Source organism: Cnephaeus nilssonii (genome assembly GCF_951640355.1).
Source record: "Cnephaeus nilssonii genome assembly, chromosome: 2".
Lineage (NCBI taxonomy): Eukaryota > Metazoa > Chordata > Mammalia > Chiroptera > Vespertilionidae > Cnephaeus > Cnephaeus nilssonii.
In genome coordinates, this window is record NC_137073.1 from 23,254,785 (window position 1) to 23,272,482 (window position 17,698).

Genomic DNA, 17,698 nt, shown 5'->3' on the forward strand with positions numbered 1-17,698 from the left:
AACATCACAGTAAGATGCAACTACAGGAATTTGCTTTCCCAGCCCAGACGTGCCTCAGAGTTCCTGGCGCGAGGGAGGCACTAGCCATAACCGCACCTGACCACTGCCAGAGCACGGCTAAGTGACCAGGCTGTCTGTAAAAGTGACTGTCCCTCGCAGTCGCCAACAAAGGCAGGCAGGGAGGCATAAATCTCCCGGCTTTATGGTATGGACAGCAACTCCCAAGTATTCAAGGTCACGATCACTGTAAAATACAACAGTCAAAGCTGAAAAGTCATTTTTCCCAGACTGCGTGTTCCCCTCCCACTCTCCTCAGGCCGCCAGCTCCAGCCCCATCACTATTTCTGAGGTGTTTCACCTCTCGGCCCCGTGCCAGGATGAACGCTGCACTGTCTCCCACAGAATGTGTCTGCACTTGCAGCCTCATTCATCTTCACCAGGACATGACACTCGCAGGAGCTGACACTGTTCAATGCTGACTGGAGAGAAGGGAGGGGAGCAGGGTCAGCCAGGTTTGTAGATTCCTACAGACACAGGTACCTACAGGGAGACTCAGCAGTTCTCTTGGCAAATGACAAGGGTGACAAGTGGCTTTTTGGGAGCAGTTTTAGATTTAAAGAAACATGAACAAAGCAGAGAGTTCCCTTATACTCCTGTATTGCCTTCTTCCCCAATTTTTCTTATTAACATCTTGCATTGGTAGGGCACATGTGTTACAATTGATGAACCAGTTCTGATACATCATTATTAAAGTCCATAGTGCACATCAGGATTCACTTTTGGTGGTATTCATTCTGTGGGTCTGGACAGATGTATAATGACTTGTGCCCATCATTATTGTCTCATATAGATTAATTTCACTGCCCTAAAAATCCCCCATGTTCCACCTATTTATCCCTCCCCCCAACCCCTGGCAACCACTGACCTTTACACTGTCCCCACGGTTTTGCCTTTTTCAGAATGTCCTATAGTTGGATTCAAAGTTTGTAGTCTTTTCAAATTGACTTCTTTCATTTAGCAATATGCATTTTAGTCTCCCCCCTGTCTTTTCATGGCTATGTAGGTCATTACTTTTCACCATTGAATAATATTCCATTGTCTGGATGCACCACAGTTTGTTTATCCATTCACCTATTGAAGGTCATCTTGGTTGCTTCCAAGTTTTGGCAATTATGAATAAAATTGCTAAATATTGTGTGCAAGGTTTTGTGTGGACTTAAGTTTTCAACTCCCTTGAATAAATACCAAGCAGCCAGGTTGCTGGATCACATAGTAAGAGTGTATTTAGTTTTGTAAGAACCCCCAGGCTGTCTTCCAAAGTGGCTGCACCATGTTGCCTTCCCACCAGCAGTGAAAGAGTTCCCGTAGCTCCACATCCTCGTCAGCATTTGGTGTTGTCGGTGCTCTGACAGGTGTGTCTTTAGCTTTTGTAGTCCTCGTTTGAGGCAGATGAGTGATTTGCAGCTGAAAGACTAAATCTACGGGGAGAGCACAGCCATTGACAGATGGGCCCCTGACTGGCCACAGAGGGTGGGAGGTACACCAGCTGTCCCTGTGGCACCAGTGATGACTCGCGGGATGGAGGTGGAGAAACGGGTTGAACCCTCAGGACTCCCAGGAAGCCCATTCAGCACTGATGGTTCCTTTACAGTAACAGCGCCCCTGCCCCCAACTTTTCTGGATGTTTTTTCAAATGGACTCTTAATGAAACCACTCGGTTAGTTGCAAAAAGAGCCAGGTGTCGTAGGTGATCTTCTGCTGAGCCCGGCACACCCTAGGGCCAGAGAGGAGGAAAGTCCCATGAAACGGGAAGGAAAGTTGCCCTAAGATGTAGCTGACAGGGCGCCAACCATCTGTGCCTCCTTGTTCAGAGGTCTTGTCCTCACAGGCTCACTCAGTCCCTGCCACCAGTGTAGACGGATGCAGGAGGGGAGGTGCCCCACCAGAGAAGGAGAAGACGAAGGAACGGCTGCCCCCAGCAGCTTCATCACCCGCCAGATATATATAGCCTTCTGGGCTCTGTCGCTCTCACTCTGTCATACATGTGCACATGCATGTAAACATCACCCCCCCCCCCACATACATGTGCAGGATGGTGTATAGTGAAGAGGTTAGGTGCCCAGGCTCTGAAGACAGACTGCCTGGGCTGAGGTGGGTGCTGATGCACCAGAGCCCTGGTCAGGTTTGGTCTTGCCTCTCACCTGCTTAGGCTGGCAGACTTTTGGCCCATGACTTGTGCTGGGTTGAAGGCTCCTGCTGAAATGGGCCTCAGTCATTATTGCAATTCTGAGGCCTTTCGTAGTTAGGATGTGCTTATTAATTGATCCATTCTGTTGTCTCATGAAGTGTCAAATGAAATGGCACTTTTATTTGATAATCATAACAGAGACCTGTGTAATGATAAGAATGGTGAATTCTATGTGGTTCTTCTTTTTCCAAATTCAAACTGGTTGCAGATTAGTTGTCTAGAGCCTAGGAATTATTTTCTTGGGTCACTTAACATGCTAAAAATACCTTTGGATGGGGCTCTGTAGTTTGCCAAAGCTGCCCCCCAACCCCCTTCCCTCTTGTACTTGTACCTGGTTTGCTTTACTCGTTGCCGGACCTGCAGTGGTCCTTTAAGTCTGTGTTCCATTTTAGAGGCGCGCTGGGCAGAGGACTATTATGAGCTTGATAGGACCATGCATACACGTTGTCAGAGTTTGGTTTTGCCATTGCCCCATAGTTACATAGGGTGTAACCATTGGGGAGACTGGGCCAAGGGTATATACGGCCAAACTCTTGGTATTGTCTTTGCAATTTCATGTGAATTTAAAATTACTTTAAAAAAAACGGGCCTCATCCTGTTTCGGGATGGGGGATCAGGAGCCAGTTGCCTTTTGGAGCAGCCAGTGTGTCCTCCAGGTGTTTGAGTTTTATTCAGAAGCAGTTCCAGGGACCTGGAAGTGTTCATTTCCCACAAAGGCAAACAAGTTCATTCATACAAACTGGGCTGGGATGAGTTTATGGCTCCCAAAGGTGTCTGACCCAGTGGTTTGATATATCCTTCATGGCTCCTCATCTTTTTGCTGGAAGTCAGATTTATATTAAAGATCTTGGCTTTTATCTGTTAGGTGTGATATTCAGGCAATCTTAAGACTCTATTAAAAGATTGATCCAAACCGGAAGACAAGCAGCCCTTTTTTATTTCAGTGCTGACTGCAGAGTCGAAGATGAATAAGGGAGCTGAGGGTCGGCCTGTGTGGTGTGAGCAAATGAGACAGAGCAGCCAGATGTCGACGTGACGCGCCTGTCAGCCGGCCGGAGTGAGCCTGCCCAGCCTGCCTCTTGGGGGGTGCTCTGCCACAAACCATGTTAAATTATACCACATAGAAATGCATATAAATGTCCTTTCCTTAGTTTTCAGGTCATATGTGACTTGAATTCACATGTGGAGATTAGGGCTAGCCTGGGATGAGTGACAAGACTCTGGTTAGGGAACCCAAGAAAACAAGCTGTAAATCCGCATACGTCGGGGAATATTTTTTTCTCCCACAGGCCTTTTCAGGGCCTGTTAGTTGTTGAGCTTCAGATGTTTGCTATTCATATCACAGACAGAGAAAGTGCAGATACCTGTAGGAACACCCATGGTAGGCTGTCTAGGGGGAGGGAGCTCATAAAGGGGCTCCTCTGTACTTTTCCTCTAAAGCTTCTGAGATGAATATGGAGTTCTCAGGGGACACCTGAGGATATGGTAGTGTCCGCAGTTGGTGCGGATGTTCTTTCTGCCAAAGTAGTGCAGAAAAGCAAAATGCAAACACAGCGCTGTCTTTGCGGGTGGAGATGTCGTCAAGTGCACTGAAAGCAGACGGCAGAGCTAGCGATGGGCGGTCCCAGGCTTTCCCCTGAGTAAATTGTGCTCTTAAATGAGACAAACCCAGTTGTAGAAAAATTTATAATCCGGTTTTATAAAGTAAGCTACCCGAGTATATCAGGTATCAGGTTTGTAGTAAGTGACTGTGAGCATGGAGGGCAGCATTAATATGTATATCAGGTTTTTAACATTGATTACCATGGGGAAGTGGTGAGTGGAACAGTAAACAAGGGAATAACACTTCAAACAGAAAAAGATTAAAGGAGTGTGAAAGATGTTTCATCCACATAAAATTATATTTAGGAGTGTGTGTCTAGTGAGGGGTATGATAGAAAAGTTATAAAAATGTTGGGTTTATTTTCAAGGTGGTGGATTTTCAGCTGATTTTCGCATTCCTTCTTAAATGTGTTCTAATTGAGTATTTTAAAGTGAGCATTTTTACTTTTAAATTTATTTTTATAAGCACAAAAGAAACCCAATCTTACAGCTATTTTGCTGTGAGGAAATACTCTAGCTCATTCAAAAGCATTCACGCATAAGGCCTTTGAAGGGAGGAGCAGAACCAGAAATGTGGAGGAGGCACCTCTGTCTGAGGTAGCTGGTGAGCAGCCAAGTCCAAATCCTACAGGAGACAGAGAAAAGCTCTGCTGAGCCTTGGGGGCCGACAGACCTGGGCTTGGATCTCTTTAGTGTGCCTTACTTGTGACCATGGTTGGAGACCTAATCCATACCCCAATTTCTCTCCTATAAAATGGGAAGAATATGATAGTGTCATTATGCCTGGCATATCATAGGCACTTAATAAACATTTTCCCACTGAATGAAGAATGAATAAATGAGTGCGTGCTTGATTCATCAAGGTCACATATGTTTAGTCTGAGCTATGTCATAAATACTCAACAAATGATAGTTTTCTGCCCCTGATCCCCATGTTCTTTTTCTTAGCCAGTGTACCTGGAGAGGGAATTGAGCAGAGTGGGGTCTTGTAGCCTGAGTTCCATGCTTCACAGCACCGTCTTACATGGGGGGTGGGGGTAGACTTGGTCCACTGCTTCTCCTCTTTATGCCTCATCTCTAAAATTGATGTTCTGATAATACTTTGAAGGATTAAATGAAATACCTAAAGACTTCACATGATGCCTGGCAAATAATGAATATCTAGTGCATTTTATAGTTAATAAAAATATTAAGAGTATTCCCCAGGTTGAATATACAGTTCTTCTGTAAATGGAGAGTTATATTACAGAGTGCCTGGCACAGAATAGTTACCTAACAGATAGATATATTCAAATAACCTGAGCATAGCACATCAGCATCCTTATTTTATGGGCACTGGAACCAGTTAGCTCATTCCCATCATGAAAGAACAGTTCTTGAAGGCATTCTGCAAATGTGCCTTTGCTAACTCATCTTTTCACACAGACCCCTCCCCCAACCCCTGCCTTTAGTCTAATTGCCAATTTTTAAAAATATTTTTTTAAAACATTCTTCTACCTGCAGGGAAAACGAGGTGCTCAAAGTCCAGCTGAAGAAATATGTAGGAGCTGTCCAGATGCTGAAAAGAGAAGGTCAAACAGCTGAAGGTGAGGGGGAGACCAGCCTGGGTGGGTTGGGGCTAAGCCTTTGCATCTCTATCACCCCTGTGCCTGGCACATAGTAGACACTCAACAGGTAACAAGTGCATATGCAGATGAAGTAGAAAAGCAGGATTCTGAAAAATTAATTAGATGGAAAACCCTGCTGTGTATTCTTGTTAAACTAATATTTTAAGACTTGCTAGATTATTAACAACAGTCATATCAATTTGTGTACTTAGGGGATTTTAAGTCTAGAGTCTTGGGACACCACTTATAAGGTAATGAACCTAGCAGCATGATTACGTCGCATTGGCGAGGGGTGGAAGCAGCAGAATGCCAACACGGTGGAGATCCAAGCTCTGGACTTAGGCTGACTAGCTTCCAGCTCAGCTCTGGTTAAGTTTCTTAATCTCTCTCCACCTCCATTTCTCATCTGTAAAGTAGGACTCGTTGATAATGCCTACCTCATGAGGCAATCCATGTAGACAGCATACCATAGAGTAAGTACTGAGTAAATGTTAGTCATTACTAATATTATTAATCAGGAATACAAGTAGACAGAAAATTGATTACTTGGCTGACACAGCCTTTCTCCAGATGGTCAGATACAATGGAGGAGGCGTCCATTCACTGAACCACACTCCTGCCCCAGCCCTGCTGCCCTAGGACCGTCCTCAGGAGGCCCCTCAGTAGCTGCAGTCATCACAGCTCTTGGCGAAGGGCCTCCATCCTGGGGCTATGTGACTGTGAGGAGACCTCCACCACAGTAATGCCCTCAGCCTCACTCCCCACCTCCTACCCGATTGCTGAGATTCTCAGTTGGGTAGAGCTGATGCATTTCAACAGCATCCTGATTTTATGGGCACTGGAACCAGTTAGCTCACTTCCATCATGAAAGAACAGTTCTTGAAGGCATTCTGCAAATGTGCCTTTGCTAACTCTTGTTTTAGTGGGCATCTGTGTCCTCTGTGGTACCCGTCCCACTTGCTCCGGTTTTCATATGACCAGCATCCTCACTCAGTGTCAGTCCCGTGACAGAGGTGGGGCTCCACCCTCTGTCCTGCGCTTGACCTTAGCTGGTGCTCTCGCTGGGTCTCAGGCTCTGGTAGGCCACAGAAAGGGTTCTTCCTCTCTGTTGGGCCTGGGAGGCTGCGGACGAGGCCATTACACAGAGAGAGGAGCTGAGCTGAGCTGAGAGGCAGAGAGGAACCGAGTGATCAGGTCCTTTGAGCCCTTGAATTCAGCTGTACCTGATGTGATAGTCCAACTCTGAACTTCTTGTTGATTATAACAATAACTGCACCAACCCCCTGCCCCTGTTTTCTAGCTTGAGTTGCATTTTGAAAGCTCATATGGTCCTGGCCAACTGTTAACCGTTCCTTACTGGATATGGCGTCCATCCTGTTCTTGGGGAGGGTGGTGTTTCTCCAGAGTCTGTCTTTCCAAATGTGCAGTGTCTGCTGCTGCTGTATGAGGCTCATCCTCTCACCCTCCCTCTTGTTAGGTTCACTCCACTGTCATCTGTCCCGGCCACCACAGGCCCATCCCGTAGTGATGGATTTAAGGCTGCAAGCTCCTGTTGGCGTCCCCCTTTAATTAATCTGCCATAGGCTCAGGGACAGTGGGAGAAGAAATGGCCTGTTGCGAGTGGTGATCAGAGTAATTGGGAAATTTACTGGAAGGAACTTGACGGATGAGGGAAGCTTGGGAGCAATTCTTTAAAAGTTTGCTTTAAGAAACAGAAGTGGTAATAAAACATGAAGTCATAAACCTCACTCACATGTTGCGTCTCTGCATGCATGTGGCTTGCTCTCTGAACCCCTGTTCCACACTGCATGTACTTCATGCTCTCACTTCAGGGCCTCGGTTTTCCTGGGCTCCAGAAAAGATGACTTGATGGTCAAGGAGATGGTTGATCACGGTTGAGAGGGTTCTTAGGGACATTGTTTCAGCCTCAATTATGTAGGCCTTGGGCTGTCTCCTCTTGGTCAGCCTCATGTTCTTGCCCCCAGTGTGCCCAAAGGCAAGGACATCTTTGTTTGAGGCCAGCTTCTTGAGTCGCAAGGAAAGCCAGTTCATGACTCTGTGTTTGTGTCTGACTCTAGAGGGCTAAACACGAGCCTCATGGGATGATGAATCAGATCCCATCACTCTGTTGCTTAGAACCCACTGCACACTCTTTGATGGTGGCCTCAGGCTAGGTGTGATCTGGGGCTTCCCCATGCTCTGGCCCCATCTCCCTCCACCCTCCCCTTGCTGTCTCACCCCGCCACACTGGCCTTCAGGCTGAGTCCTCCCTCAGGGCCTCTGTTCCTCCGTTGGGCTGCTCCTCCCTGTCTCTGCATGGCTGAGCCTGCCTTGGCGAACAGGTCTCTTTCAGATGCCACTTCCTCTGGCCCCCCTGGTTCGCACTGTGCCTTCTCCTTCACTCTTTATTTCATCATTCCTTTATCATCATCACAGCACTTGTCAGCACCTCAGAGGCTCCTGGTTGTGTATTCCCTTCCTTCTTTGCTGTCTGTCCCACCCTGCACTCGACAATCCACAAGAGCAGGGGCCTTGCCTGTGTTCCCTGCTGTGTTCAAAGTGCCTTGAGCAAGCTTGACCCCATGGCACTCCATTCATATTTATAACACGAGGAGTGGAAACCTAAGAGCAGCTGTTGTAGGACCTGGCCTGCTGCAGTCAGGTGCCTGAAGGTCCATGGTAGCTAGGCGAGCTCAGCAGTGCCACCCAGTGATGTGCCATGCCCCTCGTAACTACTTCTGCTGTGCCTCTGACCAGATTCGTCGGGTCCCTGTGACTACACTTAGCACATGACTTGATTCTCCCATGGTTTCACTATTCTTTGGTGACAAGAGTCATAAGATTCACTTTACCCCTGCTTAAACAAAACAGAAGTCCAGGAGTTCCCATCTGCAGGGATGGCTTGATCCAGCGGCTCAAACAATATCAGGAGCATATTTCTCCCCCATTTCTCAGTTCTCTCTCTCCCTCTCCCCCCATCCCCTCATGTATTGGCTTTGTGCGCTGGTAAATGTTTAACGCCCAGCCCTCTGGGGAGGAAAGGGTGCTTGCTGATTCCCCTGGTGTACATGCGCCCACTGTGCTGATGGCAGGCTCATCGCTGTGTCATGAGTGCAGAGCGGGAAGAGGTGCGCGCGCCACACACACACACACACACACACACACACACACACACACACACACACACACACACACGGGGCTCCTTGCGCTGATGCCCAGGTACGCGCCCCACTGGTGTTGGCTCCATTCTCAGGCAGGTGATCTCATGCTGGCAAGAGGCTGCCAGCAGTTCTGGTGTAATCTTCTCAGCAACCCGGCAGAAGGGAGCTGCTCTTCCCACTAGTTTCCTCATAAGCCATCTGCCCTCTCTCCCATGTAGAGCCCTGGTTCTTAATCTTGGCTCCACATCGAGTCAGCTGGGGAGTTTTAAACATCCCAGTGCTTGGCCCTTGGAACCACAGCCTTGGAGGATATATATCACTTCTGCATTAATGGCCTTCAGGGTCAGCCAACATTCTCTGATTCTCCGCCAGCAGTAGCTGTCTCAAGTCAATCAAGGTTACTTTTTTTTTCTTTTCTTAAATTCAGATTTGGTCTCGGCACTTGCTTCTCTAAAAAGGTCCCACCAATTAAGAGGACCGGATCGGGGGTCACTGTATGAGCTAATGTGGTGCGTTCCCTGGGCCCATCCACCCTGCTCTCTCCGGGATCCGAAGTGAGTGTTCACACATTTCGCCTCTTTACCTTCCACTGAAATGTGGCCTTTTCATCTCTGTCCAGCACCCTCTCCCTCTCGCTCCTCATCACGAGGCTCCATCACAGTCATGCTTGTCTCCTATGTGCCCCCACCTGACCACTTTCTGATCCTCTCTGCTCATCCGATTTCCTCTTCTGGAAATGCCACTCCCCTTATCCTCATCAGCCCAGATGTTGCATTTATTGTGAGAGCCAGCTCTTCTCCTGTCACTTAAATCTAATCACCCTTGCCCTTTCAGTTTCCTAAACTCCTGTTACTAATGATGAGTAGTAGCCAAGGTCTAGCGTTCCACTGTTTGCTCTCACGAGGGAGTTTGCTGTCCTGTCTTGTGTATGTAGTCTGACCACACAGAGGGGATGAACTGTCTTAGTGTGTGTTGGCCAAGTACATAGCCAGTGTTTAATCAAAACCTGTTGCCTGATTCTATCCAAGTTCTCTGAGGCATGATCTCAGAGTGATAGCAAGTTAATATAGATGGGAACAGCATTCTCTGAGAAGGAACAATGTTTGGGGAAGTGATATGACAATAATACATAGGAGGAAGAGGATGATAATTATTGTTACTCCCCCTTCTTCCAGAAGTGACCCACACACTCCGCTCATGATGCTTCAGTGAGGACTGGTCATATGGCCCCACCTAGAAGCAAAGGGGCATGGGAAGGGCTGTGTCTGGCTGGGCCGCTGCTTTCCAGCAAGAATGCTAATGCCGTGGCAGGCAGCATGTTCATTCTGCTGTGCTGGGCACTCACTTCGATGCATGTGGTTTCCATCTTCTAAGCCAGTTGTGTGGCTCCTTAGAAAGGAACCTCATATTCACCCAGTACTCTTATTTTTGGATTTGTGCTCTTAGAGTCTCAGAAGGAATGCCCAGTAGCTTGTAAGGGTCTGCAGTAGAAAGAGTGTCAAAGGATGTGGCAAAGGTATATCTGTCAAAAATAACCAGTTTTCTAGGCAGTCATTAATTGGGATGAAGAGACCATGTTGTCCTTTTCCCTTTTCTGAAAGGTGTTTCTGGTTTCCCTTGAAACACCCCAATTCATACACACATACATATACACACACGTACATGTATATACACACACAAATATATGTATACACACATGTATATATGCATATATTATCTATCTATCTATCTATCTATCTATCTATCTATCTATCTATCTATCTATCTATCTATCTGGGGTTGATTGACTTGAAGGAATTGGCTCAAGCTATTGTGGAGGCTGGGAGCTCCAAAATCTGCGGAGTAGACTACAGGCTGGAGTCCCAGGGAAGAGCTGATGTTGTGACTCAAGTCTGGAGGCAGACTTCTTTCTTCTGGGGACCTCAGTGTTTCTCTTAAGGCCTTCAGCCGATTGAATGAGGCCCACCCACATTATGGAGGGTAGTTTGCTTTACTCCAAGTGTACTGGTTTAAATGTTATTCATATCTAAAAAATACCTTCCTAGTGACATCTAGACTACTGATTGACCAAACATCTGGGTTCCAAATACCTGGAAGTGCCCAGCCATATTGACACATGAAATTAACCATAGCAGTCATCCACCTAGCTTAGAAAGAAGTCAAGCCAAAATCACCCCCTGATCTATATAGTACCTCAGAGGTGGTGTGTGACAGCTACCTAAGGGATGCCTGCCTGGGTGGGCGGACTCTGCCTGGGCCAGGTGGCTTGACTGCCTAGCATCTGCTCCTTGACCTGGTCTCAGGAAAAATCCACTCCCCTCTTCTCTCTGGGCGACTGAAATCTAATCGTGTGCCAGCAGCCACACGGGGGCGGGGACTGGGTCAGCGTGTGAGGGACTCGGAACTGGACATCAGACTTGGGGACACACTTCCCAGTCGCAGTGTCGTGTGTAGGCAAGGCATGCAAGTGACATTTTTTCTTCTTCCATGAAGGCTCCTCCTTCCACAGTAAACGCGAGAAGGCGCCTGAGGAAGGGGCAGTAGAGCATGGAGGCAAAGGCAGGCCCAGGTTTTCCATGGGGGAGCTGGTGGAATCTCAGCTCTGCATGTACTAGCTCCTAACTCTGGAATAAGTTTTTATCTCAGAGCTCCAAAAGTTTCATTTGAGGAGAAGCCATAATAATGTTGATTTGATAGAATTATTTGAAGTTTCAAAGGGATGACATGTAACGTTCCAGGCAAACGTTATTTTGGATTGGAGGTGCATTTTGAAGGGCGTCCAGGCCGTGGAAGGTTAAGGCACATTAACAGAACACCTGTACATCAATTTCTGAAAGTGAGTGAATAATTATGGTGATAATTATAGAGTAAACCTCTTTGAAACTTGCAGCCCATTATCCTGGTGAAACAATATTTGTGTGATTAACTAGTTTCCTGATCTTTTAATAAATATCTGAACAGGTTGCCTCAGTTCCTGGCTCTTATTAGCGCTCAGGAAGGCACTCTGGGGACAGTAACCCATGCTCTGTATTTAAAAAAGAATAAATAGAATTTACTGGAAAAGTCCAGGGAGTAATGTAGAACACCCATAATGTGCTCACCAGTAGATTTAACAGATAATTTTCCATATTTCTTTCAGATTAATAAGAAGTATTAAAAGTTATAAGTGCAGTTGAGGGTGTCCTTACTCCTTGCACCCACAGATGTTTCCAGATTAACTCTGATTGGCCCAGCTTGCATGGCTCACTTTAGCTAATCCGGGGATCGGAAGGGGGTGTAAGCCAGGCTCACGTGGCTCTTCCTGGCAGGGGGTGAGGTGGGAGCAGCCCCATGCAGACACACTGGACTGAAAATGGGAGAGGGGCAGGCCCCCAGAAACAGGATGGGTTCTGACATGAGAAGAGAGGATGTTGGGAGCAAAAACTCAGGTGACCATGCAGCCAGAGTCGCAAGGGAAACAGCGGTAGCTCCAGCACTTTTATATACGAGAGGTTTGGTTGTTTTGTTAGAAAGGGGTTTTGGGGGCCTTGTCTTGACACTGCCTCTCATAGCATGCCTTTGTTTTTATTGAATTTGTAAGTTTATTCGGGCTTGTGTATCAGGTGGACTAGGTTTGGCTGTATTAAAAAGAAAACCCAAACAGCGGAAACAAGGTGTTTCTCTTCTCTCACCCTAGCCCAGAGGTAAGTACGTTAGTCCAGGGCTAGTGTGATTTTATGATCGTTGGGAACTCGGGCTGCTTTTTTCTTTTTTGCTCTAGTATCCTTAGTACATGGCTTGTTATCCTCATGATTCCCTCATGGTACCCAAGTAGTGGCTGGTGTTCCATCCATCCCGTCTGTATTTCAGGGAGGTAGAAGGGGAAGTAGACGTGCATTTCACAGGTGGATTCTATAAGGCTTAACACTTTAAGGATAATGAGCTTACTTTTAAGGAGCTTTTCGGGACCTCCACCCCCTGTCCCCTAATGACTTCTATTTATAGCTCTTGGGGCTCTCAATTAGCAAGGATGCTGGGAAATGTTGCTTAATTGGCACATAAGGAATTGGCTATTGGATAGGTGGGCAGCAGTCTCTGCCCCAGGTGGCTTTGGGGAAGGTGAGACTGATGGACATTTTGTGGGAGGGACCCCCCAGCCACCCCTTAGTGCCATCACTACTGGGTCCAGGGTCATAGTTGTGAGGGGATCCACTCTGTGGCCCTAGAGGTGTGTGTGTGTGTGTGTGTCTGTCTGTCTCTGTCTCTCTCTCTCTGTCTCTCTCTCTCTCTCTCTCTCTCTCTCTCTCTCTCTCTCTCGACCCCGACAAGGGGTAATGTTCTATTCGCTCTACCCGATTCTGACCCCTCAGGATGCTTTCCTCTCCTAAATCACTGCAAAAGCCATTGTCTGGAAATGCCAACTGTCAATTCATGATTTCTGTTCATTTCCTTTTTATTGTTCGGTAGGAAACAAAGGCCCAGAAACAGAACAGGAGCACCTGGGTGCTTCCCATTCTTCTTGGGGCCTGGGCCAGACACGTATTTATTATCGTCATCCTCACTTTAGAGCTGTCTCGGCTTTGTGCTGGCTGTCGTGCGTTTGTCAGTCAGCGTCCTGTTTGGTGTTCAGCTTCCTTCCTTCCTGGGAGCTGACAGGTGGCCTGCTGTGTTAAATGCCACTTTGGTTCTGAAAACGGCTCAGTTTTAAGTTTCTAATTACAGCTTTCATAGGCGGCGGGTCGTTTTGCTTTGCTCAAGTGGGTAATGATGCTGGTTACCTCGGCTGACGGTGACTTGTCTAAATTGTTTTCTTGGATTGCACAGAAAAGTAGACATCCTATAAAGAGAGAAAGCCTGTCTCTTGGCCTGGGGTTACTTCACGGGGTTAAGGCCTCACTTTCCTTCTTTGCCTTTTGGTAGAAATACACTGCCTCTCCCCCTCTGTCTTCTGCTCACTCTGTCTGGAATCTCTGACTGCTTGTCACACTCGGGTTCGCAGTCGCCACTGCCCCAGGAAGCTCTCTGTGGTTCCCACCATCATTCCCTAGGTGTCACTTCCAGATCTATAGTGTTGCTGCTGCTTAAAAAAAAAAAAGTATTTCTTTATTGATTTCAGAGAGGCAGGGAGAGGGAGAGAGAGATAGAAACATCAATGATGAGAGAGAAGCACTGATTGGCTGCCTCTTGCACGCCCCCTACTGGGGATCGAGCCCGAAACCTAGGCATGTGTCCTTGACTGGAATCGAACCCGGGACCCTTCAGTTCGCAGGCTAACGCTCTATCCACTGAGCCAAACCGGCTAGGGCATGTTGTTGCTACTTTTGTATATGAAATGTTTATTTCCCCTGTAGTGACATATTTGATCAGTATTGATCAGGATGTAAGCTCCATGAAAGTAGGGACTGACCTGGTTTTGATACTGTTGTGCACCCAGCTTCTGAAACTGATACCTGGCAGCCAGTAGGAGATCAGTAGAGGGATGAGTCAATGAACAAATGAATTTGTTGAGTACTTTATAATAATAATAATTGATAATATGGATAATATGCCAGGACCTGTGCTAGCTTCTTTTAATAGGCAACCTTCCTGTAAGGTTGGTATTATCATCATCCTCACTTTACAGATGGGGAAATTGGAACTTAGAAAGGTTAGTGAGAGTGTGTAGTGGGGCCAAACGGTCTGGATTGCAGTCCCTGCCATCCACTGTGTGTGTCAGGTTGCTGTGGCTGTCGTTGTCCAAGACACACAGCCGGTGAGTGGTGGGCTGGTGGATGGTGGATGCCCTGAGGCAGAGGTGAGTGACACACAGTATCTACACCATGGAGCTTACAGGGCAGAAACCTGTGCTCCTGGAATGGGTGAGCAGAATAGGTGAGGATGTGGACTTGAGCCATGCAATGTGCTGCAGGGTGCCCTTGACCTGGGTTGGGGGAGGAGGGGCGGGCATTATAGGTACATGCTGTACCTCACACTTCTCACCTTGACAGCCTCCCCCTTTACCTTCCCATTTCTCCCTACACTTTCCTCAGAACCTCATCATTCGGGGACCCAATCCCTCCAAAGAAGGCCCTCCTTCCTCCAGGTGGAGCCAGTTTGGCCAAGCTCAACTCTACCTTTGATTACTCTTGCCGTCATTTGCATCTGGTTTGTCTCATTGTAATGCCATTAGCAGAGTGCAGGGGTCCCATTGCTGGGCAACCAGGAGTGGTGTCTGCACAGCGTTGAGGCCTTCTCCTGTGGTTTCGGCTTCCTTCTGAGTAAATGAAGGCTTGGAATTGACAATAACCAAACATACACCCAGGGGCCAAAAGCAGTCTGCCTTGAAATTATTTCTCAGCATCTTCATTGTTGGAAAACAATTTGTGTTTACTTTCCTTGTTAAAAAATGAAACCATATTCATTCTAGAGAATTAAAGATAGAGACAAGCAGAAAAAGAGGAAAAAATCATTTACACACCCTCCAGCATTATTAGAATTTAGCACTATATTCCCCAGATCAGTATAGATCTTTGCTCTGTGAACTCTGTTGGGATAAACACCCCCAGCCTGAAGGGCTTGGAGACCCCTTACCACTTACTTGACACATATACTTCATGAGCTAAGAAGAAAGCTGATGGCATAAAAAAACCCCACAAAACATTGTTAAGGTTTTTAATAAGAAAATCAGGTACAACGTGAATGTAAATTATGTCAAGTGCCTGCTGGCAACATGTGCCAAGATGACAGAAAGCGGGGTTTGATGGGATGTAAGGTGGCTATTGCTGTCTTGCCTCCTTCCTCACCTCTTTTCCAGAGGAGAAGAGTCAGCATTCATGAAGGCAGCCTGTACTGGGAAGTGTTAGAGCATGAAGGTGTAGACTGTGGTTTGGCCCAGAAAGTCCTGGCTCTGCCCTTTGCCATAAGTGTGACCTTGGGCAGGTTACCTAGCCTTTTTCTTTTCTCCCTTTCTGTATGTTTCATCTTGGATAGTTCTATTGCTAAGTCTTCAAGTTCACTAATCTTTTCTTCTGCAGTTTGCTTGTGACAGTTTTATGTAGCCACATCTAGTTGCAGGGAATTCTGGGGAGCACAGTCTTGGTTTTCCACCCAGACAACCATATGCCCAGCCAAAATCTGGCATTTTTCTTGTTAAGGAGGAAAGAATGGCTACTAGGGGACACTAGCTGTTTCTGCCACACTGCTGGATTAGCAGCTACTCTGCTTTTATTGAACAAGTGGGAGATGATGGTGCCGGCTTTGCTAGCGATGGAGGTAATGGGACCAGTTCACTGGAGAAATGGGGAGAAGTAAAATGTGAACAGTGGTGTCGACTCAACACGTTGAAGTTCTCTCCCTGTTTGGGTGACACAGTCATTCATCCTTTTCTTTTATTTTCAAGAGGTAAGGTAGTCAGTTTTTTTGTGTCCCAAGCTTAATTTTCCCTGTGAATCTGGGGTGGCCTTGCAGCATGAAGGATTGGATTTAACATGGGCCTGTGTCCTGTTGACCAGCTACTGGTCAGTGCCCAGAGCATTTGATTAAACTAGATTCAGCCCCACGTCTACATCTCTGGTGGATGCCCTGAGGCAGAGGTGAGTGACACACAGTATCTACACCAGGAGCTCTCTGCTCCTCTGGCATGTTGTTTTGGGATGGCATGGGCTCAGCCAGTCCACGTGTAATGTGTGGACAGTAATGAAATGGCGTGAACTCCGCTAGTCTGTGTGTAAGGTGTGGGCAAGTAACTCGATGGTATGGACTCAGCCAGTCCGTGTGTAAGGTGTGGATAGTAACCAGATGGCATCTACTCAGCCAGTCCGTGAGTAAGGTGTGGACAGTAATCAGATGGCATGAACTCCACCAGTCCGTGTGTAATGTGGACAGTAACCAGATGGCGTGAACTCCGCCAGTCCGTGTGTAATGTGGACAGTAACCAGATGGCGTGAACTCCGCCAGTCCGTGTGTAATGTGGACAGTAACCAGATGGCGTGAACTCCGCCAGTCCGTGTGTAATGTGGACAGTAACCAGATAGCGTGGACTCCGCCAATCCATTTGTAAGATCCACATGGACAGTAACTAATTACCTGGCTCAATTAACAGTGGAGCCCAGGCTTACAAGCTTAAGCTTTAAGCTACTCTTTATATGTCATTTGGTCTCCCAGAGGAGAATACAATTTTTCTTGGTTTTCCATGACTTATTACTCTTTCTACTTTGGACCATTTTCTAGCTATAAAGTTTTCTTTTAAAAATTTATCTTTATTGTTGAAAGATTACAGATGTTCCCCTACCCCCCACTGACCCCCTTCACCCCCCTGCCCCCCCCCCCCCACCAGGCCTTCACCACACTATTGTCTGTGTCCATGGGCTATGCATATGCATATAAGTTGCCCAGTTAATTCCCTCCCCCTCAACCCCCACCTTTCTTCTGAGATTCGTCAGTCTTTTCCATGCTTCTATGTCTCTGGTTCTATTTTGTTAATCAGTTTATTTTGTTCATTAGATTCCACATATGAATGAGTGAGATCATGTGATACTGATCTTTAGCTGACTTGCTTATTTTCCTTAACATAATACTCTCTAGGTCCTTCCATACTGTCTCAAAGGGTAAGAGATCCTTCATTTTTTTTTAAACACACACACACACACACACACACACACACACACACACATTGATTTCAGAGAGGAAGAGAGAGGGCGAGAGAGATAGAAACATCAACGATGAGAGAGAATCATTGATTGGCTGCCTCCTGCAATACTCCACACTGGAGATCGAGCCTGCAACCCAGGCATGTGCCCTTGACTGGAATCGAACCTGGGACCCTTCAGTTCACAGGCCCACGCTCTATCCACTAAGCTAAACCAGCTAGGGCAAGATTCTTCTTTTTTATAGTTGCATAGTATTCCATGTACAGTTCTTTGTATGATAATTGGAATCCAATTAAATATGAATTATACAAAGTCTCTTTTGTTATTTGCAATGGCAGGAAGAAAAGGTTAAATAACCTGGCCGGTATGGCTCAGTGGTTGAGCATCAACCCATGAACCAAGAGGTCACCGGTTTGATTCCCGGTCAGGGCACATGCTCGGTTTGCAGGCTTGATCCCCAGTAGGGGGCGTGCA

At 46.9% G+C, this 17,698-nt stretch overlaps 1 protein-coding gene across 5 annotated transcripts in view; it reads left to right on the forward strand.

Annotated features, from left to right (window-relative positions):
* SNX29 (sorting nexin 29) overlaps positions 1-17,698 on the forward strand; it is a gene marked incomplete at its 3' end in the record, with an annotated part of 449,820 nt that overhangs the window by 171,319 nt on the left and 260,803 nt on the right. For all 5 annotated transcript variants that reach the window (XM_079795284.1, XM_079795286.1, XM_079795288.1 and 2 more), the window contains one exon: positions 5,354-5,436. In XM_079795284.1, the coding sequence (XP_079651410.1) occupies positions 5,354-5,436 (83 nt within the window). The remainder of the gene's footprint in view (positions 1-5,353; positions 5,437-17,698) is intronic.